Source organism: Hemiscyllium ocellatum, chromosome 12 (genome assembly GCF_020745735.1).
Source record: "Hemiscyllium ocellatum isolate sHemOce1 chromosome 12, sHemOce1.pat.X.cur, whole genome shotgun sequence".
NCBI classification, from domain to species: Eukaryota; Metazoa; Chordata; class Chondrichthyes; order Orectolobiformes; family Hemiscylliidae; genus Hemiscyllium; species Hemiscyllium ocellatum.
Genome location: NC_083412.1, coordinates 28,704,348 through 28,727,987, shown reverse-complemented (window position 1 = coordinate 28,727,987; position 23,640 = coordinate 28,704,348). Strand labels below are relative to the sequence as shown.

Sequence of the window (23,640 nt, the reverse complement as noted above, 5' to 3'; positions counted from 1 at the left end):
CAATTTCTGCCTACTCTCTAAATTAACCATGAGTATCTCTTTTAAGAGGCACAATGTTACAAAAGCATGTTCTACGATAGAGAAGTAATTGTAAGATTTACATCCCTTAATTATTACATGACCATAGTAACTAGTTGGACACCAGAAAAACAAAAATATAGCTTTTATAATAATAAACCATCAGTGAATTGTGTTTAAAACACATCTCTTAGGGATTCTTGATCAAATTGTGAGTTTATAACTGGCAGTGCACTAAGCACCCTATGATGTAGGCCATTCAGCCATTTGAGTCTGTTCCACCAGTGAGTTCATGGCTGATCTGATAATCCTTAATTCAACATTCTCTCTTATCCCCTTCATCCTTGATTTCCCTTAAAGATTAAAAATCTTTATCCCTCAACTTTGAGTATATTTACCAACCTAGCCTCCACAATCCCCTCTGGTCAAGAATTCCACAGAATGACTATCCTCTTAGCGGATAAATCCCTCATCTCCATTCTAACTTGACAAACCCTTATTCTGAAATTTAGGTACCTGGTCCTAGATTTTCTCACAAGGGGAAACAACCTTTCCTCCCCTTCACCATTAATTCCCTTAAGAACTTCCTATGTTTCAAATTAATCACCTCTATTGCTTCTCAACCTCAATGAGTACAAACCCAACCTACTCAACCTCTCCTCAAAAGAAAATTCCTCCAAGTCTGGAACCAACCTAGTGAACTTCCTCTTGCACTGCCTCTAATACCCAGAGAAAGTAATCCTTTCTCAGAATATCAACAACTTTAATGAGGAGGTTCATGACTCTTAGTACTCAAATGAAAATTTCTAACATTATTTCTCTTTGTGTTGAGTCCATTTCAAATAAGGACTTGGAAGGAAAGGTGCAGAAATTATCAATTCATAAAAGAAGTCATACTTTGCAATCAAACGCTCAAGTAGCTTACAAAATTCTATGTATAATTTACAAAGTAATGCCATAGTCAGCCTGAGGCTGTTGAGTTTCTGCTCTGAAATTATGTTCTTCCATTACAGGGGAATCCATGCTTACCAATGGGACATCATCTCCACAGATCATAACAGGTGATGCACTTTGGAAGAAGGAATAAGACAAGGGGGTACTCAATCAATGGCCAGACACTAGGAAGCTCAGAGGTATAGAGGGATCTAGGGGTGTTTGCCGCAGATCCCAAAAGATGGCAGAACAGGTTAATAGGGTAGTTAAAAAGGGATATGGGACACTTGCCTTTATCAGCCATGGCAGAGATTATAGGAGCAGGGAGATTTATGTTGGAGTAGTACGGAATTCTGGTTAGGCAACAGGAAGAGGACTGTGTGCAGTTCTTGTCACCATGCTATCGGAAGGCACTGGAGGAGATTCACCAAGATGTTGCCTGGAGTAGATCATTTCAGCTATGAAGAGAGAACTGGCTAAGCTTGGTTTGCTTTCTTTGGAACAGAGAAAGCTGAGGGGTTGACATGATAGAGATTATGTGGAGGCACAGACAAGGTGAATAGATAGCAACTGTTCCCCTCAGTTGAAGGGTCAGTCACAAGTGGGCATAATTTTAAAGTGAAAGGCAGGAGGTTTACAAGAAATTTGAGGAAAACCATTTTCACCCAGAGGGTGATAGGAGTCTGGATGCACTACCTGGGAGGGCAGTTGAGGTGGGAAAACTCTCAACTTTTGAAAAGTACATGGAGGAGTGGGGCAACATTCAAGGCTGTGGGCCTAGTGCAGGTAAGTGGCATCCCATACAGGTAAGGGATACAGACTTGATACTCTGAAAAACCTCTCCTGTACTGTATGATTCTATGATTTTAAATACTACAAATGTACTAATTGTAAATATTAAGAATGTAAGAAGCTTGTTGAAATAGACACCCCCACACCCCCCACCACCACCAGAAAGTTCTTGATATGTTTTGTTATTGACTTAGTCACTTCACATGCCTGTACAATGAATCCCATTTCCAGCCATGACCTACCAGTTTTCCCCATGGTGCCTGATGAGCTCCCTGATCAGTAAGGGCTTGAGTTCCACTTCCCACCCTCTGGAATGACTTAACACAACAGGCCCAAGTTACTGTGAACCACCCCATGGAGCCTACTGATATTCCCTGGTCTGTTTCTATTTGATCTTGGACTCTCTGATGCTCAATCCTGGGCTGCAAGATCATTTACTCCCTTTGGACTCGTAAAACTAACTCCCTGACTGATGGTGGCTAGCTCTCCGACTGGTATCTGACCAGGTGCCTGACTGCTGTGGTACTTCCTGACTGACATTAGGCTTCCTTAAAAGATACTGAATGATGCTCCCTTTTCACTTCCACACATGGTCATTTGCTTCAAGCAGCTGCAGTGTATACCCTGTGTACACTTCTGACACACTGCTGGTATTGGCTTGGCTCAGTGACATGATGTACAATGATGTGCCCACCTCATTGCTGATCAATAAATTTAATTTTATATTTGTTTTCCATCACCATAAGCTGCTGCGTCATCTTCTGCACTAAAAAGCAAATGCACCAACAGGAGTCAATAAAAGTTCTGCAGATGCTGGAATATCTAAACTAAAAACAGAAAATGCTGAAAAATCATAGCAGACCTGGCAGCATTTACAGAGGGAGAAATGTAGTTAATGTTTCTAGTCTGAAATGAGATGTTGCCAGGGCCTGCTGAGTTTCTCCAGGACTGAACACAACAAATGCTGGAGATCACAAAGCATCCGTGGAGAGAGAATAAGCTAATGTGTCGAGGATAGGTGACTCTATGTCAGAGTTTCTCCAGGGGCTTTCTGCTGGATTATTTAAACCATAGAAGCTGCTTGGCTGTATCACAATGCTAAAGAGTTTTTGCCCGGTAAGGCAAGCTAAATGTGTACCCCGATATCAACAATAAAAGCCCCTGCACAGATGTACAAATGCTTGGCTGTCTCAGTATAAACTGGCCTGCCACAAGCATACAAGCCCTGCCACCTAAATAAATCCAATTAGAGACAAAAAAAAATACCTGCAGATGCTGAATTTCAAAGTAGAAGGCTGGAAGAACACAGCAAGCCAAGCAGCATCAGGAGGTGGAGAAGTCAATGTTTCAGGTATAACCCTCCTTCAGGAACGTCAGCTTCTCCACCTCCCAATGCTGCCATGGATTGATGCCTTCTTCCAGCCTCCTGTTGGTCTAATCTAAATAAACCTTCTGGAGGTCTTCAAGTAAACAGAATCTATGTGCCTCATTTGTGTTATGTTTCAGTAATGCATGACTTTTATTGCACGATGTGCAGTGGATTTCTCCTTTAAACTAAAAGCAGAACAAGGGAGAAACCAGCATTACCAAGCTTAAAGGGAAAGGAGAATTGCTGCATATAAAGGATAACAGCAATGCAGAACTTCCCGCAGTGCAGAACCCGACAAAACTAGGATTTCCTTGTAAACTGCATTTCGGAACTAAGTCATATCAGCCCTATCTAAAAGCCCATTTCAAATCTGAATGACTGACAGCAGTCAGCCTCATGCTGAACCACTAGAAATTGTGCCTAACTTAAAATAGCAAAGACATTACAAGCTGCATACAAGAACAGCATAGAGCAGACAAGAGAACCTGTAAGTTTCAAGCCAATAAACAGAAAAGGAACACAAAGTACTGTGCTGTAAGTAAAGAGGGTTGGACCTCAAATCCAGGAGAATTAACTTGAAGGACATTAATCTCCTATGATAGGTCAAACAGAAAAACAAGACGTTTTACAATAAAATGATAAGTAGATCGTTCTGTGAAAATAAATGCCTGTTCAATAATGCGTGGACAATTTACTAAGTAATGTCTAGGACACAGTGAAGCTGGTGATTGTCTGATCTGAAATCATGTCCTTCTCTTGCAGTGAACATTACGACAGACACTGAGACATCACTTCCACAGATAACAACAGGTACTGAAAATGTGCTGTTAGGAAATATTTAGTGTGAGAAACGTGTTGAAATTCTGAACCATTCAGACCTGCAAGTAACACCTAATGTATTTTATCAAAGACCTCCTGGATTAATCCCATTCTGCTGCTCCTCCCATATAAACCTGGAAATTACTCTTTCTCCAGTATTTATACAATGCCCTTCTGAATAATTACTATCGGCACTACGCCCATCAACTCATCATGTTGTGCATTTCAAATCAGATCATATTTTTCATCAAATAGGACAGGTCCTGGAAATGTGATTTGAGCTGAGGCCCATCACAGCATTGCAAAACTGGTGTTAATTTACCACTTCAACAGACTTAGAGCTTGCACTATCAGATTGAAACATTTAAGTTCCTCAATTGGTTTTCTTAATCACTAACATTGGGTGGTTAAAAAAAAACACCATTTCACCAGATTTCCCACTTTGAATGTCAAGATGAAAATCAAGCCTATTTGATCTGACTGCTTGTTATCTTTCACAAGAAATGCCTTTACCAAGATGACCATTTCACCTGGGGCCAGTAATTACAAATGGGTGATTGAGAGATTTTGAAAGTTGATTTTGTACATTAATGAACAAATATTTGTTTCAATGGCTGTACAAATGTAATTGAGCTCCTTCTCACTAAGGTGCATCAACTAACAAAATTGTGTTCACTCTGCCATTCATGTCTCCTTTAAGATACATGATGATACAAAAGGAGGACTGAATAAAGAGTAATTGTTCGATCTAATTGCCTTAATTATGGCAATCTCAAACTGGCCATTCAGAAAAACACTACTGCAATTTCATCAAAAAAAGATTAGTTAAAAGATTTGATCAAAAAAAAGATAGGTTGCCTCTTACAACCTGTTGTGGTAACTGTTACTTTATAATTGGTAAATGGCCGTTAAACAGTCAAGTCTCCTCACGTTACCAGTGATAACATTATTACTGGGGAGATAAGCAACTCTTTGAATTAATGATTAAAATTTATGAGCTTATTTCTCTTTGAACTATGTCTCAATATTGAATCACAGAACTTCAGAACCTGATGCATGATGTCTAGACTACATTTTCCTTACATTCTCCATCCGGCTAAAGTCTCGGCTTGTCTGTGTCCTGATTACTTTTGTTCTCAGTAGAGGTGTCTCCCTTCACACCTTAATTTGCACCCATTTTGTGGCTCCTTTTCACCTCCATTATCATGAATAATCCCTTTGTCTTTTGCACTGTGCCTCTACACCATCCATTCTCTGCCTCTGTCACAAAAAATACTTTCCAATACCTTTCAGTTCTGAAGAGGAGTCATACTGGCCTCGGAACATTAACATTTTTTTCCCCCAGCATTTCTGTCATTGTCACTGAGCTGATTTAATTAAAAAAGGATTCAGAAGAAATGATCTGGGTTTATTCAACTCAAATATATAATGGTTAGCAATTAAATCCTAACATGATTCCAATTCTTTGTATAAATACGATGCAATATTATGGACAAGCTTCAGCTAATTAACTAATCTGAAACAGGATACTTTCCTTGCAGTGAACAACAGTCCTGAAGATGGAACATTCACTACACAGAACACAACAGGTACTGAAATGAGCTTTTTGAAAATAGTAAGGATATAAGAAATCTGATGTTGTAATTGAGCGCCACAGAAAATTGTTCATGTTTCAGCAGACAATCATAAGGTAGAGGATGGCTATTTAGCTGTTTATGTCTTGTGCTATTCAATTGGTCCTACTGCCCAGCTCTTTCCCAATAAGCATGCGCATTTCTCTATTTGAAGTATATCATTACAGCATGATTCAACCTGCTCCAATTTTTCATTCACTTCAGTATAAATAATAACAACTGATTGAGCATTTTCTGGTCAACCTCCTGCCATTTGGACTTTGGCTGATTATTTTAAATCTACGTGGCCCAGATACCTACTATCTGTCAGGCATCACTGATGTGATTTTGCCTCTGGCAAGGTGTTTACACACAATACTTCATTACCGGGTGTGCATATTAAGATATTACATCTCCTAATTGGTCAGCAGAACCTCTTTTCCTAACCCAGCTAATTTGTTGGCATCTACATGGGATATGACAACCTTAAACCCCCACCCCACGCCCCAATTCCTAGTTCCTATTCAGCTGAGAAGATATGTCCTTGGCATCAGGTAGGCAAACAGCCTTCAGGGTTCTTTGCCTTTGCTGCAGAGGACAATATCCATGCCCTAACATGGTATCCCCCTACTAATACCACATTTCTCATGTTCTGCCTCCTTGAATAGGACTTTGGAATACGATGCTGTGGTCAGTTCACTCATCCTCCCTGCAGTCTCCCTGTCCACACTGAGAGCAAGAAACACATACCTTTTAGAAAAGTGGCCGAGGCTTTACCAAAGCTAAATTTTGGATCCTCATACCTGCCTGATTCCCAGACATATCCTCCTGTTCCTGACCTTAACCAAATTTGATGCAATTAAAAATCTCTCTCCTGAAATACACTGTATTGGTACCTCACTCCCCCTCCCTGACCTGTCACAATGTCTCTGGTTTAGCCTCCTGATTGTCATCTTTGAGCAGATGTTGCTAGAGCAGCCAACAGTTGCTGCAGCTGTGGCCACTGGATTGCACCAGCATCCATCAGCTCCCACATACTACAGCTGCAATGCATTGCCCGCAGAGTTATTTCTATCCTACTTAGTTAATTCATTTGGATGTTAAATATTTTAAAAATGTCTTTAAATTGTACTCTTCTGCAGCAATAATGTATTCTAATTTAAACCATTTGGCCAATCAAAAAAGACATTAAAAGAATACCCAGCATCCTGTTTTCCTGTAGACTCACCCTTTAGCTCTGAAGGGGTCTGGGATAATATTAAGGTATTAGGTTAAAACAGAGGTGCATGCTTCCAGTAAAGTGTTGTGCTTCAAATGATTCAAAGTAAGATCGAATATGTGACTTTAATATTCAGAGATTCTTTGTTAAAAATGCACTGCCCTGGCTTTAGTTTGATTTATTGTTGTCACATGTACAAAGATAAAGTGAAAAATGGTATTTTGCATGATTTATAGGCAGATTGTACAACACAAAGTGAATTAGGGTAATAGAGGAGAATGCAGAACAGAGTGTTACAGCTGCAGAAAAGGAGCAGAGAGAGAGATCAGAATTAGCATTTGAGAGGTCTTTTCAAAAATCTGGTAACAGTGGGGAAGAAGCTGTTCTTAAATCTGTTCATATGTGTACTCAAACATTTATATCTTCTGCCATGATGCAAGAGGACAGAAGAAAGTATAACCAAGGCTGGAGGTGTCTTTGATTACGTTGATTGCTTTCCTGATACAGCAGGAAGTATAGATGGAGCCAATGGATCAAAGCTGACTTGCATGATGGGCTGGGTTGTGTTCATGACTCTCGGTAGTTTATTGGTCTGGGGAAGAGAAAATGCCATACCATGTTGTTGTGCATCCAGATAGGATGCTTTCTGTGGTGCACCTATAAAAATTGTTAAGCGTCTGTGTGGACATGCCAAATTTCCTTACCCTCCTGAGGAAATATTAGCATTGTTGTGCTTTCTTGACCATCATATTGACATGGGTAGACCAGGACAGATTGCTGGTGATTATCACTCCCAGGAACTTGACACTGTCGACTATCTCCACCTTAGCACCAGTGATACACACAGGGATGTACTCTCCACTCCACTTCCTGAAGTCAATGACCAGCTCCTTTGTGTTGCTGTCATTGATAGAGAGATTGTTGGCTTTACACTAAGTGTAAAGTGCCGCAAAGCAAATCTCTCTCCTGTATTCTGTTTCGCCATTGTTTGAAATCTGACCTAATGTGGTGATGTCATCAACAAACCTATAAATGGAGTTGGTGTGGAATTTGGCCACACAGTTGTAAATTTATAAGAAGTATATAGGGGGCTGAGCATGCAGTGTTGTGGATTATGGTGAAGGAGATTAGATTAGATTCCCTACAGTATGAAAACTGGCACTTTGGCCCAACAAGTCTACACCTACCCTCCAAAGAGTAACCCACCTAGACTCAATTCCCTTCATTTACTCCTAACTAATACACCTAACACTATGGGTAATTTAGCATGGCCAATTCACCTGACCCACACATCTTTGGACTGTGGGAGGACACCAGAGTACCCAGAGGAAACCCATGCAGACACGGGGAGAACGTGCAAACTCCACATAGATATCACCTGAGGCAGGAATCGAACCCGGGTCCCTGCACTGTGAGGTGGCAGTGCTAACCACAGTGCCATTGTGCCACCTAGATGTTGTCGTCTATTCTTACTGATTGCAGTTTGTGGGTGAGGAGGTTGAGGATCCAGTATCAGAGGTAAGGAGTAAAGACCTAGGTCTCAGAGATGGGTTTGTTTGGAATTATGGTGTTGAAGGCAGAGCTGTAGTCAATAAGTAGGAGCCTGACAAAGGGTATCCAGATGTTCCAGGGGTGAGGGTAGGATCGGAGGATGGCGTTTGCCATGGATCTGTTGCGTCAGTAGGTAAATGGCAAAGGATCAAGGCTCACCAGATGCTATTGGGACAGGTGACATTAGTTCACTCACCTTCTGTTCAAAACAAGCGGAGAAAGCATTGGGTTAGGGTGTATTGTTGCCCGTGATTCCATTTAGCTTTATTTTGCAGCCCATTACATTGTGAAAGCTTTGCCACAAATGATGGGCGTCCATATAGTTTACCTGGGTTTGGTGGAAGATTAGAAAACAGTTACAGTATGCCTACTTCATGTAAACTATAGTGGTTTAAGAAGACTGCTCACCATCACCAACATCAAGGACAATTAAGGATGGTCAATAAATATTCAACAAAGGGCATACACCATGCACAATTATAAAAATAAATCAAACCTACCTGGCTGTAATCATTTCACAGGGAATCCCTTTACCAATGTTACCACCTGTTCGATAATTGATTTATACATTTAAATATGAAGCAAGCTATATATCAATGGACAAAGCTTGATTTATTTTATTATTTATATGAATGTCTTTGAGTTAATTCTCTCACCAAGAAAAATAAGTGGTAAATCCTTCCCCTTAATTTTGCATTTCCTCATCTCCGGTAAGTTTCACAATGATGAATAGTGAGAGTAATAATCAGATCATATTGTATTGTCACACCCCCATATCACTGGTGCTAATGCATTAGGAAAACATCAATGAATGTAAACCACAAAAGCAAGCTGTCACCTGCTCATGACTGGCTTGTACTGACACCAACAAGGGAAACGGTCCATCAGTGGGAGTTCATACTTTCTTGATGTTTGGAAGTTTCTAGGTAGACATCTGTTTCTCTGAGCATTGTTATTCACACAGTTTTAAATGGTAAGATTAATGACTTTTAGAATTAATGTTAATATTACTAGACAATTTTCTGTTTTGGCTGATTACAATTGAAAATTGATATTTGATGACTGGGCATAAATGTGCCTTCCAAACAGCACAAACAAACTTGTTTGAGGAAATGGGACAGAATACACAATTACATTCATGAAAAATTTTACTATGTAATCTTTTGGAACTTCTTTTTGTGAAAACAGTTTACCGGTGCCCTCATGTGTGGATGATTTATAAAGTAATATTGCAGACAATGTGACGCTATTGATTTTCTGATCTGAAATCATGTCCTTCTCTTACAGTGTACACTACACCATCACCACAGAATACAACAGGTACTGAACATATGCTGTTTGGATTCATTAAGAGTGTAAGAAACCTGTTGATGAAATTTGAGCAATTCAGAACCACAGGAACTCCTGATTTGTGTTGTTTTCTAATCAGATCTGATAAGAGGATGCTGTCCAGTCCATTATGTCCCCTCAGTCTTTGAAAGAGCTGCTCAATTATTCTCTACTGTTTCCACATTGATCCAAAAGCAAAACATGTTGATAATCACAAAGGTGAGGTGGAATGTAGTGAATGCCTTTCTTACGTCATGTGGTTTTAGGGCCACACCCAAGAGTTTGGGCTCAAGACAGACTGGTTGAGAAGGCAAAGTTAAGAACTTTATCTTCAGGCTTACTGTTTTGTAGAACTGTTTATTGCATATTAACAACATAGATTACTAAACATGGTAATCTGTGAGATGCTAAATTCTAACCTTACTTTTACATTGTTAAGAGACTGTTATCTACATGTGCTTCTCACCTCAAAACTATCCTTATTGTAACAAACCCACATTGTGCTACTTATACCCGATGGCAAGCCACTCAGTTCAACTCCACTGAATACAAATCAAGTCTATCCAACCTTTCCTGATCAGTCAGCCCACTCATTTGAGGTATCAGTCTAGTAAGTCAAACTCCAGTAAAGCCACCTCCGATACATTTACAACCCTCCTTAAGTAAGGAGATCATAACTGCACACAATATCCAAGATATGGTCTCACTAATGTGTAAATGAAGCATAACACCCTTACTTATTTTACACAATCAATTCGACTTGAAACAAAGGATTGCATAGCATTAAACCTTTAATTGCTTGCTGTTCCTGCATACTAACATTTTGTGATTCAGACACTAGAACATCTAGATCCCTCTGCAATTTACAATGCAGATGTTCTCCATTTGCTTTTAATATGCTTTTTAAAAGATTCTTGCTGTCCAAGTGAACAATTTCACATTTTAGTACATTTGCATATATTCCAAATGCTGAATTTTTGCCCCACTCAACCTAACCATATCTGTCTGCAATCTCCATATGTCCTCTTCGCAACATACATTCCAAATTATCTTTATGCCATCTACCGTGCCTTCGCTCTCTGCATCTTGGTTACTGATGTAATTTGTAAGAAATCTGAGGCCCCAGCACAGACTCAAACAGAACTGCATACATTGCATTACTGCCAAGCAGGAAAAGACCCATTTATGCCTATTTCCTGTTTTCTGCCAGCCAGCCAGTTTTCCATCCATGCCAATATGTTATTCTCTACTGCTTTACACAATAGCCTTTTTTTGTGTGTCACCTTGTCAAATGCCTTATGGAAATCCAAAGATAGTACATTTTCACATTGCCCCTTATTCACATCGCAGAGATTCCAATATGATTTCCTCATCACAGTACCATGGTGACTTTTCCCAAATGCCTGAACCTTTTTGGGGGTCAAGTAATAGCCTCCTTAATGATCAATTCTATTACCTTCTCCACAACAGACCTCAAACCAACTGTTTTCTGACTCCCTCTCTTCTTGAATAGTAGGGTTATATTTGCTACTTTATGACCTGATGGGCACTTTTCTCAATCTAGAGAACTTTGGAAAATTAACAGCAACACATCTATAACTGATTAGCCATCTCTTTCAAGATGAGAGGACAAAATTAATCAGGGTCTTGCAACTTCCACATTGCAACTCCATTGATTTGCTTAGTACCACTTCCCTAGTGTAATGTCATCAAGTTCCCCACTCCTTTCCACCTCCTCATTTTTAGCTATTACTGAAATGTTTTTGTGTTTGTTATAGCAAAGTCAGTAGCAAAATTTTAGCGTCAAAGAGTCATAGAGATGTACAGCATGGAAACAGACCCTTCGGTCCAAGTCGTCCATACCAATTGATATCCCAACCCAATCCAATCCCACCTGGTAGCATCCAGTCCATATCCCTCCAAATCCTTCCTATGCATATACCCATTCAGGTGCATTCTAAATGTTGCAATTGTACTGGTCTTCACCACTTCCTCTGGCTGCTCATTCCATACACGCACCACCCCCTGTATGAAACAGTTGCCGCTTAAGTCCCTTTTATATCTTTCCCCTCCCACCCTAAACCTATGCCCTCTAGTTCTGGACTCCCCTAATCCAGGGAAAAACTTTGTCTATTTATCCTATCCATGCCCCTCATGATTTTGTAAACCTCTATAAGGTCATCCCTCAGCCTCCAAAATTCCAGGGAAAACAGCCCTAGCCCATTCAACCTCCCTCTATAGCTCAGATCCTCCAACCCTGGCAACATCCTTGTAAATCTTTTCTGAACCCTTTCAAGTTTCACAAGAGGATGGAGACCAGAATTGCACACAATATTCCAACAGTGGCCTAACCAATGTCCTATACAGCTGCAGCATGACCTTCCAATTCCTGTACTCAATACTCTGACCAATAAAGGAAAGCATACCAAAGGCCTTCTTCACTATCCTACCTACCTGTGACTCCACTTTCAAGGAGCTATGAACCTGCACTCCAAGGTCTCTTTGTTCAGCAACACTCCCGAGGACCTTAGCATTAAGTGTATAGGTCCTGCTAAGATCTGATTTCCCAAAATGCAGCACCTTGCATTTATCTAAATTAAACTCCATCTGCCTTTTCTCAGTCCATTGGGCCATCTGGTTAAGATCCCGTTGTAATCTGAGGTAACCTTCTTCGCTGTCCACTACACCTCCAATTTTGTTGTCATCAGCAAACTTACTAACTGTATCACTTATGCTCACATCCAAATCATTTATATAAATGATGAAAAGTAGTCAACCCAGCAGCGATGCTAATGACACTCCACTGGTCATAGGCCTCCAGTTTGAAAAACAACCCTCCACCAGCATCACCCTCTGTCTTCTACCTTTGAGCCAGTTCTGTATTCAAATGGTGAGTTCTCCTTGTATTCCATGAGATCTAACATTGATCACCAGTCTCCCATGGGGAACCTTGTCAAATACCTTACTGAAGTCCATTTTGATCACATCTACCACTCTGCCCTCATCAATCCTCTTTGTTACTTCTTCAAAAACCTTAATCAAGTTTGTGAGACAAGATTTCCCATGCATAAAGCCATGTTAACTATCACTAATCAGTCCTTGCCATTCCAAATACATGTATATCCTGTCCCTCAGGATTCTCTCCGACAACTTGCCCACCACCGATGTCAGGCTCACTGGTCTATAGTTCCTTGGCTTCTCCTTACCACCCTTCTTAAACAGTGACACAACAATAGCCAACCTCCAGTCTTCCGGCACCTCACCTGTGACTATCGATGATGCAAATATTTCAGTAAAAGACCCAACAATCACTTCCCTAGCTTCCCACAAAGTTCTAGGGTACACCTGACCAGTTCCTGGGGATTTATCCATTTTTATGCTTTTCAAGACATCCACCACTTCCTCCCCTGTAATATGGACATTTTTCAATGTCCCATCTATTTCCCTACATTCTATATCATCTTCATCTGCCATTTCCTTCTTATCTACTATTAACTCTCACAATCCAGAGGGCCAACACTTACATTACTTCCTCTTTTCATTTCTAATATCTTTGACAACTCTTGCTATCCACATTTACATTTCTACCTAACTTTTTCTCATGGTCTAATTTCCTTCTCATGATTAAACTTTCAGTCATTCTTTGCAATCATCTGGCCTGCTATGAAAAGTAAAGATAAAGTCACCACCATCTCACTAGAGAGCAAGATGATTGGTGATGATTTAATCTGAGGGCCACCACACTTCAGGTGAAGGGAGAGGTTGAGGAGGAGGGTCCTTCATGGTAACCTCAGCCAGTGTGGGAATTGAACCCACTATTAGCATCATTCTGCATTGCAAACTGACCAGCCAGCCGATTGAGTTCACTTGGCATAGGTTTAGGGTGAGAGGGAAAAGGTTTAAAAGGGACCTAAAGGGCAACTTTTTCACGCAAAGGGTGGTGGGTGTATGGAATGAGGAAATGTGGAGGCTGGTACAATTACAACATTTAAAAGGATTCTGGATGGATATATGAATAGGGAGGGTTTGCAGGGATATGGGCCAAGTGCTGGCAAATGAGACTAGATTAATTTAGGATACTGGTCGGCATGGACAAGTTGGACTGAAGGGTATTTTTCCATGCTGTGCAGCTCTATGATTCTAATGTTTGCGCAGTTGTATGCTTTTTTCCTTAAGCTTGATACTTTTCTTAAATTCTTTATCTAACCACAGTTGGTTAGAATATTTTTTCAAAGTAGGAACACACTTATTCTGGCTATTTTGAAAAATCTCTTTTGATTCTGCCACAACTTTTCTTTTGACCTATCCCCTAGCCTCATGTTACAGCTCACTTTAGTAACTCAGCATTTAAGCCCACATTGACGCACTGCTTAAAATGTCATTCTTCTGACCCACTGTTCAGATTGGATGCCTCATAAATAGACATTGATTGCAACCTTCGTTTCCATGAGTTCTCACAACCATCAAGCTCTTGCAGTCAGTGTCATCTGAAAACTGCAATTTATAATGCTGATAAGGCATCATGGTGTGAGCCCTGAATCACACTTTGCAGCTTGGGATTAATTTGCCACTTTGGCAACATTAGAGAACTTGCTTTATCAAATGAAAAATTTTAAACACCACAGGTTTTTTTTTATTCTACTGAGTTTGGGCTGTTTTACAAAAGGCCACTCCACTAGCTTCACTTTCATATCAAAATGAAAGTCTCCCAGCTGTAACTATTTGTCACCCTTTACAGGGAATTGGCTTCTCAATGCTACCCATCACCTTGACAAATACTTGCAAAAAAGTGTTGAAAGTTTGGACTGAAAAGTTGTACATTAAAAGGAAAACATTTGTTTTTATTTCCATGACAGAAAAAATGTATTTGAGCTCTTCTCACCAATGCATAGTGATAATCTTTTCCCCACTCTTTGACTTTGCCATCATTATCCCCTTTATGACAGACAATGATATAGAGGGAAGGACAGGATAGAGAAAGTAATTGTCAGATCTAATTGCCTTAATTGACACACATCCTTTGTTATTGGCACTGAAAATACATAAGAGCACTAATTCAATTTCTCCAAAAGGAAAAGGATGAGTTAATTATTTGTTAAATTTTTTTTAATCCACCAGATAGAGAAAAATTGCAGGCATTGTTTGTGGATTTGTAAAAGATACTTACGATAAAGAGGAATCCCTCTGAACATCCTCATTGGCACAATCTTTAATGGGAAGATCAGCAACACTCAGAATTAGTTCTAAGGTTTCTGAAAGTATATCTCTTTGGGTTGATTTTAATTCATGTGGGGTTGGCAAGAACAGCCTGATTCTTCTCTAATAATTAAAAAGTTCACTAATGCTGCCTCTGTACACAATTTACCGTCACGGATAAGTTTAAGCTATAGATTACCTAATCTGAAATTATGTACTTACAGCAAAGACCAGTTTTGCTGAAGTGGCATTATTTTCACAAACTCCAACAGATACTGAAAAGATGGTCTTTGAAAGTATTAAAAATGAGATAAACTGGATATTGAAATTGATCTGTTCAGAACCACAGGGAGTTCCTGATGTACTTATTATACAGACAGGACAGAAAGAAGCTGTTCTGTCAATTGTGTTTCTACAGCATTTTTGAAAGTGCTTCTCCATTATTTCCACTCTTTCTGCTCTTTCCACATAAGACCTAGAAATTTCTCCTTTAACCATATTCATCGAATTCCCTTTTGAGAGTTACTTTCAGACCTGCTTCCACCAACTCATAATGTAGTGCATTCCAGATGATGGACAGAATTTTCCCCATGTGATGTATTGAGAATAATGGAGTTTGAGATGACCACATGGGGCAAAAGTGAAAAAAAAAATCCATCATTTCAATAATGAGAAATTTGCCCAAATCAGTCCTCAAGCCTTAGATGGCGATGTCAGAATCTAACTCACGAGTGAAGGCAAACTAATTTCCATGCATTTTGCACCTCAGTAGTGCCTTAGCCCACTGTATCACCATCATAATTCTAATCTAAATCCGAAAGAATTGCGGAGTCTGTAAATCAGAAACAAAGCAGAAATTGCTGGAAAAGCTCAGCAGGTCTGGCAGCATCTGTGGAGAGAGACCAGAGATAACATTTAGGTTGAGCGACCCTTCTTCAGAACTGATGGTAGGTTCTGAGGAACACTCACTCGACCCGAAACGTTAACTCTGCTTCCACTCCACTGATGCTGCCAGACCCACTGAGCCTTTCCAGTAATTTCTGTTCTTGATACTTCTAAGCTTCCTTTCTTTGATCAAGAAACAAAAGTGTGCAAAAGCTCCAACAGTAAACGTGATGTGGGAAGATACTTAACTCAATGAGTATTTGGGGCATGGAATGCACTGTCTGGAGGTTTGATGGGAGCAGATTCAAATGAGTTATTCAAAAGGGTTTTGAATAATTATTTGAATTAGAATAATGTACAAGGATATAGGACATTGGCAGGAGGTAATGATGGTCATTTGAAGAACTGGTGTAGCATGGCCAAATAGCTTCCTTCTGAAGTGTAATTTTTCTGTGATTCTCTGTTTATGTAATACAACGTGGGTACCTGACATCTGCATCTACTGCAACTCACAGATTGGTTTTGCTGGCCGTCTCATGTCTCAATATATAGGACTACTTCTTGTGCACAAGGTGTTACAGTAATCAATGGCTTCGACCATTGACTTTGGAACTAAAGGACTTGCGGCTTTTGCCAGGTCACTTTGCATTCAGGGACAGCCTGGCATCTCACTATTGAGGCAGAATTTTTCACACTGACATGTTCTGGGTCTTAGCTTTCTTTTTAACATACAGTGCCTTTAGTGCTTACTCAGAAGTAACCAGCCTCTGAGGGTTTACTTGCTTTTTTAGTGCAGAAGGAGAGGCAGACTGCTGTTAGCGATGGGAACACTAAAGACTACATTTATTAGGGGGCAGAGAGTGGATATGTCACCATATGGTATCATGTCATCATTACAGCTGCAACATATGCCAGCAGATTTAGGTGGCAATCACATTGCGTGAGCTTGAAGTAGTTGGCAGATAATCATAGGGGAGCAGTGCTTAGTGGGGTTGGAGTGATATATTGTCAGTCAGGGGTTGCCATCGCAGTCAGTCCATAGGGGTTGGCCGTGGTTAGTGAGGTGCTTGGTCCCAGGTAATTCCAGAGATCCATCCCCTTGCAATCCATGGATCGGGACACAGTCAGTTCTCAAATTCAAGTGCAAACAGAACAGGGCATGTAGGATGACATTGAGAGATCAGTCACTAATTGTCAGGGGCCTTTTCAGGGTACAACCCATGGTGGCCTGAGAAAAGCAGGCAGCTCAAGCCTAAGGACGAATTTCATTGATTTGGGTCACTGAGGGAATTGTCACCGTGATAGGGACATTTGAAGTAATAAGGTGAGTTCACTTGTTAAATGGGAGAAACTAGAAGCTCTCAATATGGAGGTTTAAGCAAATCATTGTTTCTCTGGCCTCTACATGGGGACTAACAAAGGCATCCTATGGACTAAGCAACTTTTTGGTCTTTAGGGGGTAAAGTGGACACATGAATTGTGTTGTAAAGGTACTCAGACAAGGGGAGGTGAAAAGATCTTCAGGGCATTGGAACAGCAGCCCAACAAGGAATATGAAAAATTATGGAAAAGCCATGGGGCTCAAGTGGATTGTGCAGGTCACTCTGCAATGACCTTACAATTACGTAGCTATGAAACCATCAGGGAGGATATGACATCTGAATGTATGTGGTGCAGCCTGTCATGACGGCCACAGGTTGTTGAGAAGTCTGAGGAAGATGCTTCGACCATTGGCAACCCTTCAATGCTTCAGAGAATGTGCAGACTGTTCAGGTGTGGTGATACATGTGAACAGTCTGTCTGGCAGGTTGGAGAGTATAAGTGAGCACATTCCCAGTACATCCTGTCACAGTCGACAGGATTCTCCCTCTGAACTAGAACTGAGGGTCTGAGGTTGATACCCTCTCAAAGTTCTCTGGATGCCGTTAGCTTGCCTGCATAAGAGCAGAATAGAAATGTGGACCTCTCAGCCCAGTTGTGGTCCAGTCTGTCCTTCAATGAGACAGAGATAAATTCAGTACCTTAGAAGTACCTGCAATAGCACTTAGTTATCATGCATGACGAGAGAGGTGGTAAGATCTCCTCAATGAGTGAGTGGCATGTGTAGAAGATAGGAAGGGTTAGTATTTGTTAAGAATGAGGTGGGTGAGAGCCCTTGAGTGGACATGATGCATGTGATGATGAGGGTTGTAATCCATCATCTTTGGTAAGGATGGCCTCTTTCTACATCAGCTAAGAGGAGGTCTGACCCTCACTCCTTCACGCCATCGACCAGCACATCAAGATCCATCCCAGGAAATGTGGACCCAGCTGAGCTTTTCTCAGGATCATCTGTTCACAATGTAGGGGCAACACCACAGTCTGAGGGGCCATGTCTGTAGCATGGAAAGTGGTGTCAAGCTGGTCCTTGAAGGGAGTCTCAGACCTGGAAGCTGGAGGGCTGTGGAAGTGGCGAGAATTTCTCGGCAAGAGATTCAGCGGCTGCACTTGCTTTAACAATGAGATGAAAAAAGTGCAGAATCTTGTGAGATAGCTCAACCCAACCCAGGGAAGTTGTTGTATCATGGAACCTGCTCATCAAGACATTTTAATAGCAAATTCCAACCAATAAGCCTAATTTGAACTCAGAATAGACTTTAATTCCAATCAGCAAAGGCAAACTTGATTTGAAGAGCTTCACTAATGAAGGAAATCGTTTATAACTCACAAACAATTTAATGTTTAACATTCTGATCCTTACGCTTCTTATGAAAGCAATCTCCCTGTACCTAACTGTCAGTAATTTATAAAGTAATGCCACAGAGAGGGTTTGGCTGTTCATCATCTGATTTCAGAATCATGTTCTTCCCTTACAGCAAGCACCGTGACTACTAATGAGACATTATCTACACAGAAGATCACAGGTACAGTGCTGTCAATATGCTGTTTGGAAAAAGTGGTTGCTTGGATCTTCCACAGGCCAGATAGTCCTCCCTGCAGAATATTTGGGAAGAGTACATTGGGTTCCTGTGGAATTCCCTATGTAGGGCACTCTGAGGGAAAGGCCTGGGAGAGTGAAGATCCTAAACGGTCAATCACCTGCACCTAAAGCCCTCCAAAAATATCCATTTAAGCCAGAGAATCTGGAGGGCTGCTCTGCAGTTAGGTGAATAGCTATTTTGAAACAAAAAAAAATGCTATTAACTATCCAGTCTAACACCTGGGTAACAATAAAACTGACCCCACCAACTTACCACACAACCCCAATACCCCTCCATCGATCCCTCACTTTCCTCATAACCTCCCCACTCAACTCGGGATCCAGCACCACTACAACCCCAGCCACCATGCCAGAAATCCACCTGCACCTTAGAACCTAATGTACACCCTTCAACTCCTGGGACTGAGACCTCTCCCTAGCTGGACCAAATATCACCTGCTGTTCCTGACCTATAATAAACACTCCATCATGCTAAACCCCCATCTTCTCCTTCCTTCACTTTAGGCACCCTACGCATCTGATGTCCTACCAACTTGGCACCCTGCATCACCCCCCCCCCCCGCCCCCCCCCCCCCCACTCTACCCCACACAATTGGTATTTTACTTACCTGGCACCCTAACCCCACAGTTACCTTATGTACTTAACCTTTCACAAGAGCTGTCAAAGTTGTTGCCTGTGGTGCTGGACATTGATATCTCAGAATACTTTGAGAAAAGGGACATGATTTGACTTTACCCCCAGCTCACCTGCACTATAAGGGAACTGTCCAATCCAAAGTACACCCGCATTTCTGGAGGAGCCTTGATCAATATGCCTGTAAATACAGAGCTCTTTCTTGTGGTAAGAACTTTGGAGGGGAATGGCAATCTGACTCTGATTGTTACCTGCTACCCAGAGAAATTTGGCCCATTAAGAATTGAAGTAACCTGCTGAAGTTATACTGCTCAGAACCACAGAAAACACTCGGTGTGCTTTATTATCAAATCAGACAGGAGTAAAGATGAATGTTCAGTTCATTGAGCCGCGACAGATTTTTCTGAAAATGCTACTCAATTATTCTAACTTTCCTGCTATTCCCACATAAACCTCCTTCTACAGTATTTATTTCTGTTTAATAGTGTTTTGATTGTACTGGACAAGTCGGATCAAAAATAAAAACGAGGCTTGATAGAACTGAAGTTGGATATTTGCAGTGTTTAACATGGTGGTTAGTCACTGAAACAGAGTCACACAAGGCTCCAGATGTTTTTAACAACAAAACATACTTATTTTACACAAAAGAAGAAAACAAACATTGTTTGAATCTGTCCATTATATATAAAACTAAGTATTAAGCTGTTTCCAATACTGTCCCCTAACTCAATCCCAGAGCATTATCACTTCTATCTCAGTTTTTTAAATCCTTATTTAACTCACTTTTTACCCTACTTTTTTTTCCCCTTTGGATTGCTGAGACAATTTTAAATTATCCTTTTTGCGTCTGCTGACAGAAATTTTTCACAAACCTGATAGCCTGTAATCTAGTTCTAGTAGTGTAATGCCTTTTTATCGAATCTGTTCCAGTTTGGAATCTTCACCATCTAACGGCCACGTTAGCTGAGGTGACTGGTTTCCCTGAACCAGCCTGTTTTTCTTCCTGCTCTAAAGTCAAAACGAAATGCACACTGATCTGTTTACTCTGCCTGTCATAGACCCAGCAGTATGAACATTTCATTCATTAACAGTACAGTTGTCTGTTATGCATTTAACTCAAGTCATTTGCCTTCTTAGGCCTATTTAGATCACTTTCCAAATGACCTTTTGACTTTCATGAGACAAATCAAAATCCATCTATCTTCGTTTAAAAAAAACTAAAATCCCAACAATAATGATAATGTTATACATGCTTATCACAACATTTATTGCCAGGTATGCTTCTATCGAATCATTATGTAATGCACTCCTTGTTATATCTGATATTCCCATCAAAGAGGACAGATGTTGGAAATGTGAGTTCTGAAATGGTAGTTTTAGTTGTTGAAACTCAAGATTAGTGTCAGAATGATAGTGCAGTGAAGTGAACCTTAATGAAAGGGTTAGTGGGGGTGGGACAGGCTTGTGAGGAAATTTGTCAACCACTGAGCTCGAGAACTTGTCCGATCCATTTGGTTTACTTACCTCCTGCCATTGGGCTGGTTTGTACACACACCACTTTGCCATGTTAGCTCCATTGATTTTCAAACTGGAAATCTACCATATGCATTCTAACCACTTATCATCTTTTACTGGGAATTCCGTTACCAACATCAGAATCCAACCTGGGACAGGTAACATGCAAATAGGTACTTGAGGTGTTTCAATTCTGAAAGCTGTATAGCTGTACATAATTGGATAAATTTGATTTTTCTTTTCCTGAGTGTACAATGGTTTTGAAAGCTCACAATGCTCACTAGTTGATGAACTCAGCCCAATCTGTTAATTTCCCATCAGTATCTCCTTTTAAGTTGCACAATAATACAGAGGGAAGCACTACACAGAGAGACTAATTGTCAGATCCAATTGCCTAATTCTCACACTCCCACTTTGTTGGTCCCAAATGCAGAACACCAAGACAATTTATCGTAACAAAATGATCAGTTGAATGTCTTTAATATATGTTTAAAGCTTGTGGGGGAGGCTGAAAATCAAAGTGAGTCTTACTTTGGCAGATTTGCAGACAAAACTCTGGGTGAATGATCATTTCTCTGAATATTATATGAACACAGTTTTAATGGGGAGGTCAGCAACTCTTAGAATGAACATGGACATTTCTGAGATTATTTCTCTTCAAGCTGATTCCATTTTAAACATGGACTCAGAAGGAATGGTCTAGATTTATTCATCTCATGAGAAAATGCAATACTTTGTAATCAAATCCTTAAGCGGCTCACCGGCTTTGTAGAATGTACGAAGAAATGTTATGGATATAGTGAGGCTGTTGATTGATTGACTGTGCTGAAGTTATGTCTGACCTGAAGCCCACTTTCCTTACAGTGTACATCGTTACTATGAATAATACATCCATTGCACAGAACACAACAGGTATTGAAAATTTGCTGTTTAAAAATAGTAAGGATATTAGAAACCTGATGCTGAAACTGAGTATTTGATAACTTCAGGAAATTGCTGATATGCTTGATCAGAGAATCATACAGGATAAAAGGAGACATAGACCAAAAGTGTAGAAGACACGGGAGCAAAAGTAGGCCATTTGTTCCATAGAATTCAAAGAGATCATGGCTGACCAAATAATTCCCAATTTCACTTTCATATCTTTTCCCCTTAACCCTTGATCCCTTACTGATTAAAAATATATCTATGCCTTGAATATATTTCATGATCCTTGTGGTAATCTACTCCACAGATTCACTACCTTCCAAGAGAGAAAAGTCCTCCTCATCCCTGTCCTAACTGGTTATATGTGAACTTAAAGCAAAAAAAGAAATTGCGAGAGAAACTCAGCAGGTCTGGCAGAACCTGTGGGAAGAAATCAGAGTTAATATTTCAAGCCTGGTGTCTGATTAAAAGAGTCAGCGGACTCGAAATGTTAGCTGTTTCTTCAGCAATTTCTGTTTCAGATTTTCAGCGTCCATAAACATTTATTTGAAATTTTACTCTGAGATACCTTTGCTCACTCTTGCTATTCAATTAATTCCACCGCCCCGCTCTGTCCCCACAGACCTGCAAATTTCTCCTTTTCAAGTGTATAGTTAGAGTAGAATCAACTTTCACCAAATTTTCAATCACCACAACCTAAAAGATGAGATAAATTTACTGAGTAATTTCTCCTTAACTTACCTATACTGCTTTTTTTGTAATTCATTCATGGCATGTGGGTGTCACTGGCCAGCCTAACATTTATTCACTATTTCAATTTTCCCAGAGGGTATGTGGGTCTGAAGCCTCACATAGGTTAGACTGGGTAAGGATGTTCTTCCTTAAGAGACATTAGTTAATCAACAATTGGCAATGGTTGTCATTAGATTCCTAATTCAATATATTAATTGAATTCAAATTCCACAGTCTGCATGGCAGAATTCAAACTTGGATCTCCCAGAACATTGCCAGGATTTCTGGATCAACAGTTTAGTGATTAACACCACTCCACCGAATGTTAGTTATGTTGAATCTATATATTCTGGTTACCCTGCATCCTGTTGGAGATTATAATGTCCTGCACTTAGCTCACATGGACTGTAAGCAGTTCAAGAAGGCAGCTCACTGTCACCTTCTCAAGGGCAGTTATGGAGGGACAATAAATGCTGATTTAGTCACTGACATTCCTATGTTACACATTCATGTAAAATCAAATCAAACTTATTTGAAGTTTATTTACACTGAATTGCCTTGCCAGTGCTATCACCTGATCTACAAGGCATCTCACAACCTTTTCATAATTTCCAATTTGAAAATGATAGTTATGTGTTAATGGACAAAGCTTCATTCACATTTAAGCAAGATACAAATGTCACTGTTTCACCATTTGCAATTATTGACAAGTACTTCACTTGTCTATACTTCCATTTCCTCATTCCCTTTAAGTTTGGCAGTGTTGAATGGTGAGAGTAATAGTCAGATCATGTTGTCTTGTCACACTCCCTTATCTCTGGTACTACAGCATAATAAATAGATCGGTATACTTAATAACACAGAAGCAAGTTGTCACCTCTCATGACTGGCTTGTACTACAGTAGTGAGGGAAAGACTCCATCAATGTGAGTTCACAGTTTCTAGATGCATGGAGATTTCCAGGTAGAAGTCTGTTTCTCTGAACATTGGTAAGATTAATGACTTTTAGAGTTAATGTTAATAATACATGTTTCTCCCTATTTTGGCTGACTACAGGTCAAAATGGATGTTTAATCACAAAAAAAATAGTTTAGTTGGAAATTAACATAGCTCCAAACAGTACAGACA

The 23,640-nt window shown here is 40.2% G+C and overlaps 1 protein-coding gene across 6 annotated transcripts in view; it reads left to right on the top strand.

Annotated features, from left to right (window-relative positions):
* Positions 1-23,640, top strand: part of LOC132820996 (adhesion G-protein coupled receptor G2-like) — a 199,843-nt gene that overhangs the window by 124,534 nt on the left and 51,669 nt on the right. For 5 of the 6 annotated variants that reach the window (XM_060833455.1, XM_060833452.1, XM_060833453.1 and 2 more), the window contains 6 exons: positions 1,032-1,079; positions 3,875-3,922; positions 5,473-5,520; positions 9,602-9,634; positions 18,580-18,627; positions 21,718-21,765. In XM_060833455.1, coding sequence (XP_060689438.1) covers positions 1,032-1,079; positions 3,875-3,922; positions 5,473-5,520; positions 9,602-9,634; positions 18,580-18,627; positions 21,718-21,765 — 273 coding nt within the window. The remainder of the gene's footprint in view (positions 1-1,031; positions 1,080-3,874; positions 3,923-5,472; positions 5,521-9,601; positions 9,635-18,579; positions 18,628-21,717; positions 21,766-23,640) is intronic. The other variant, XM_060833454.1, reaches the window with a different exon arrangement.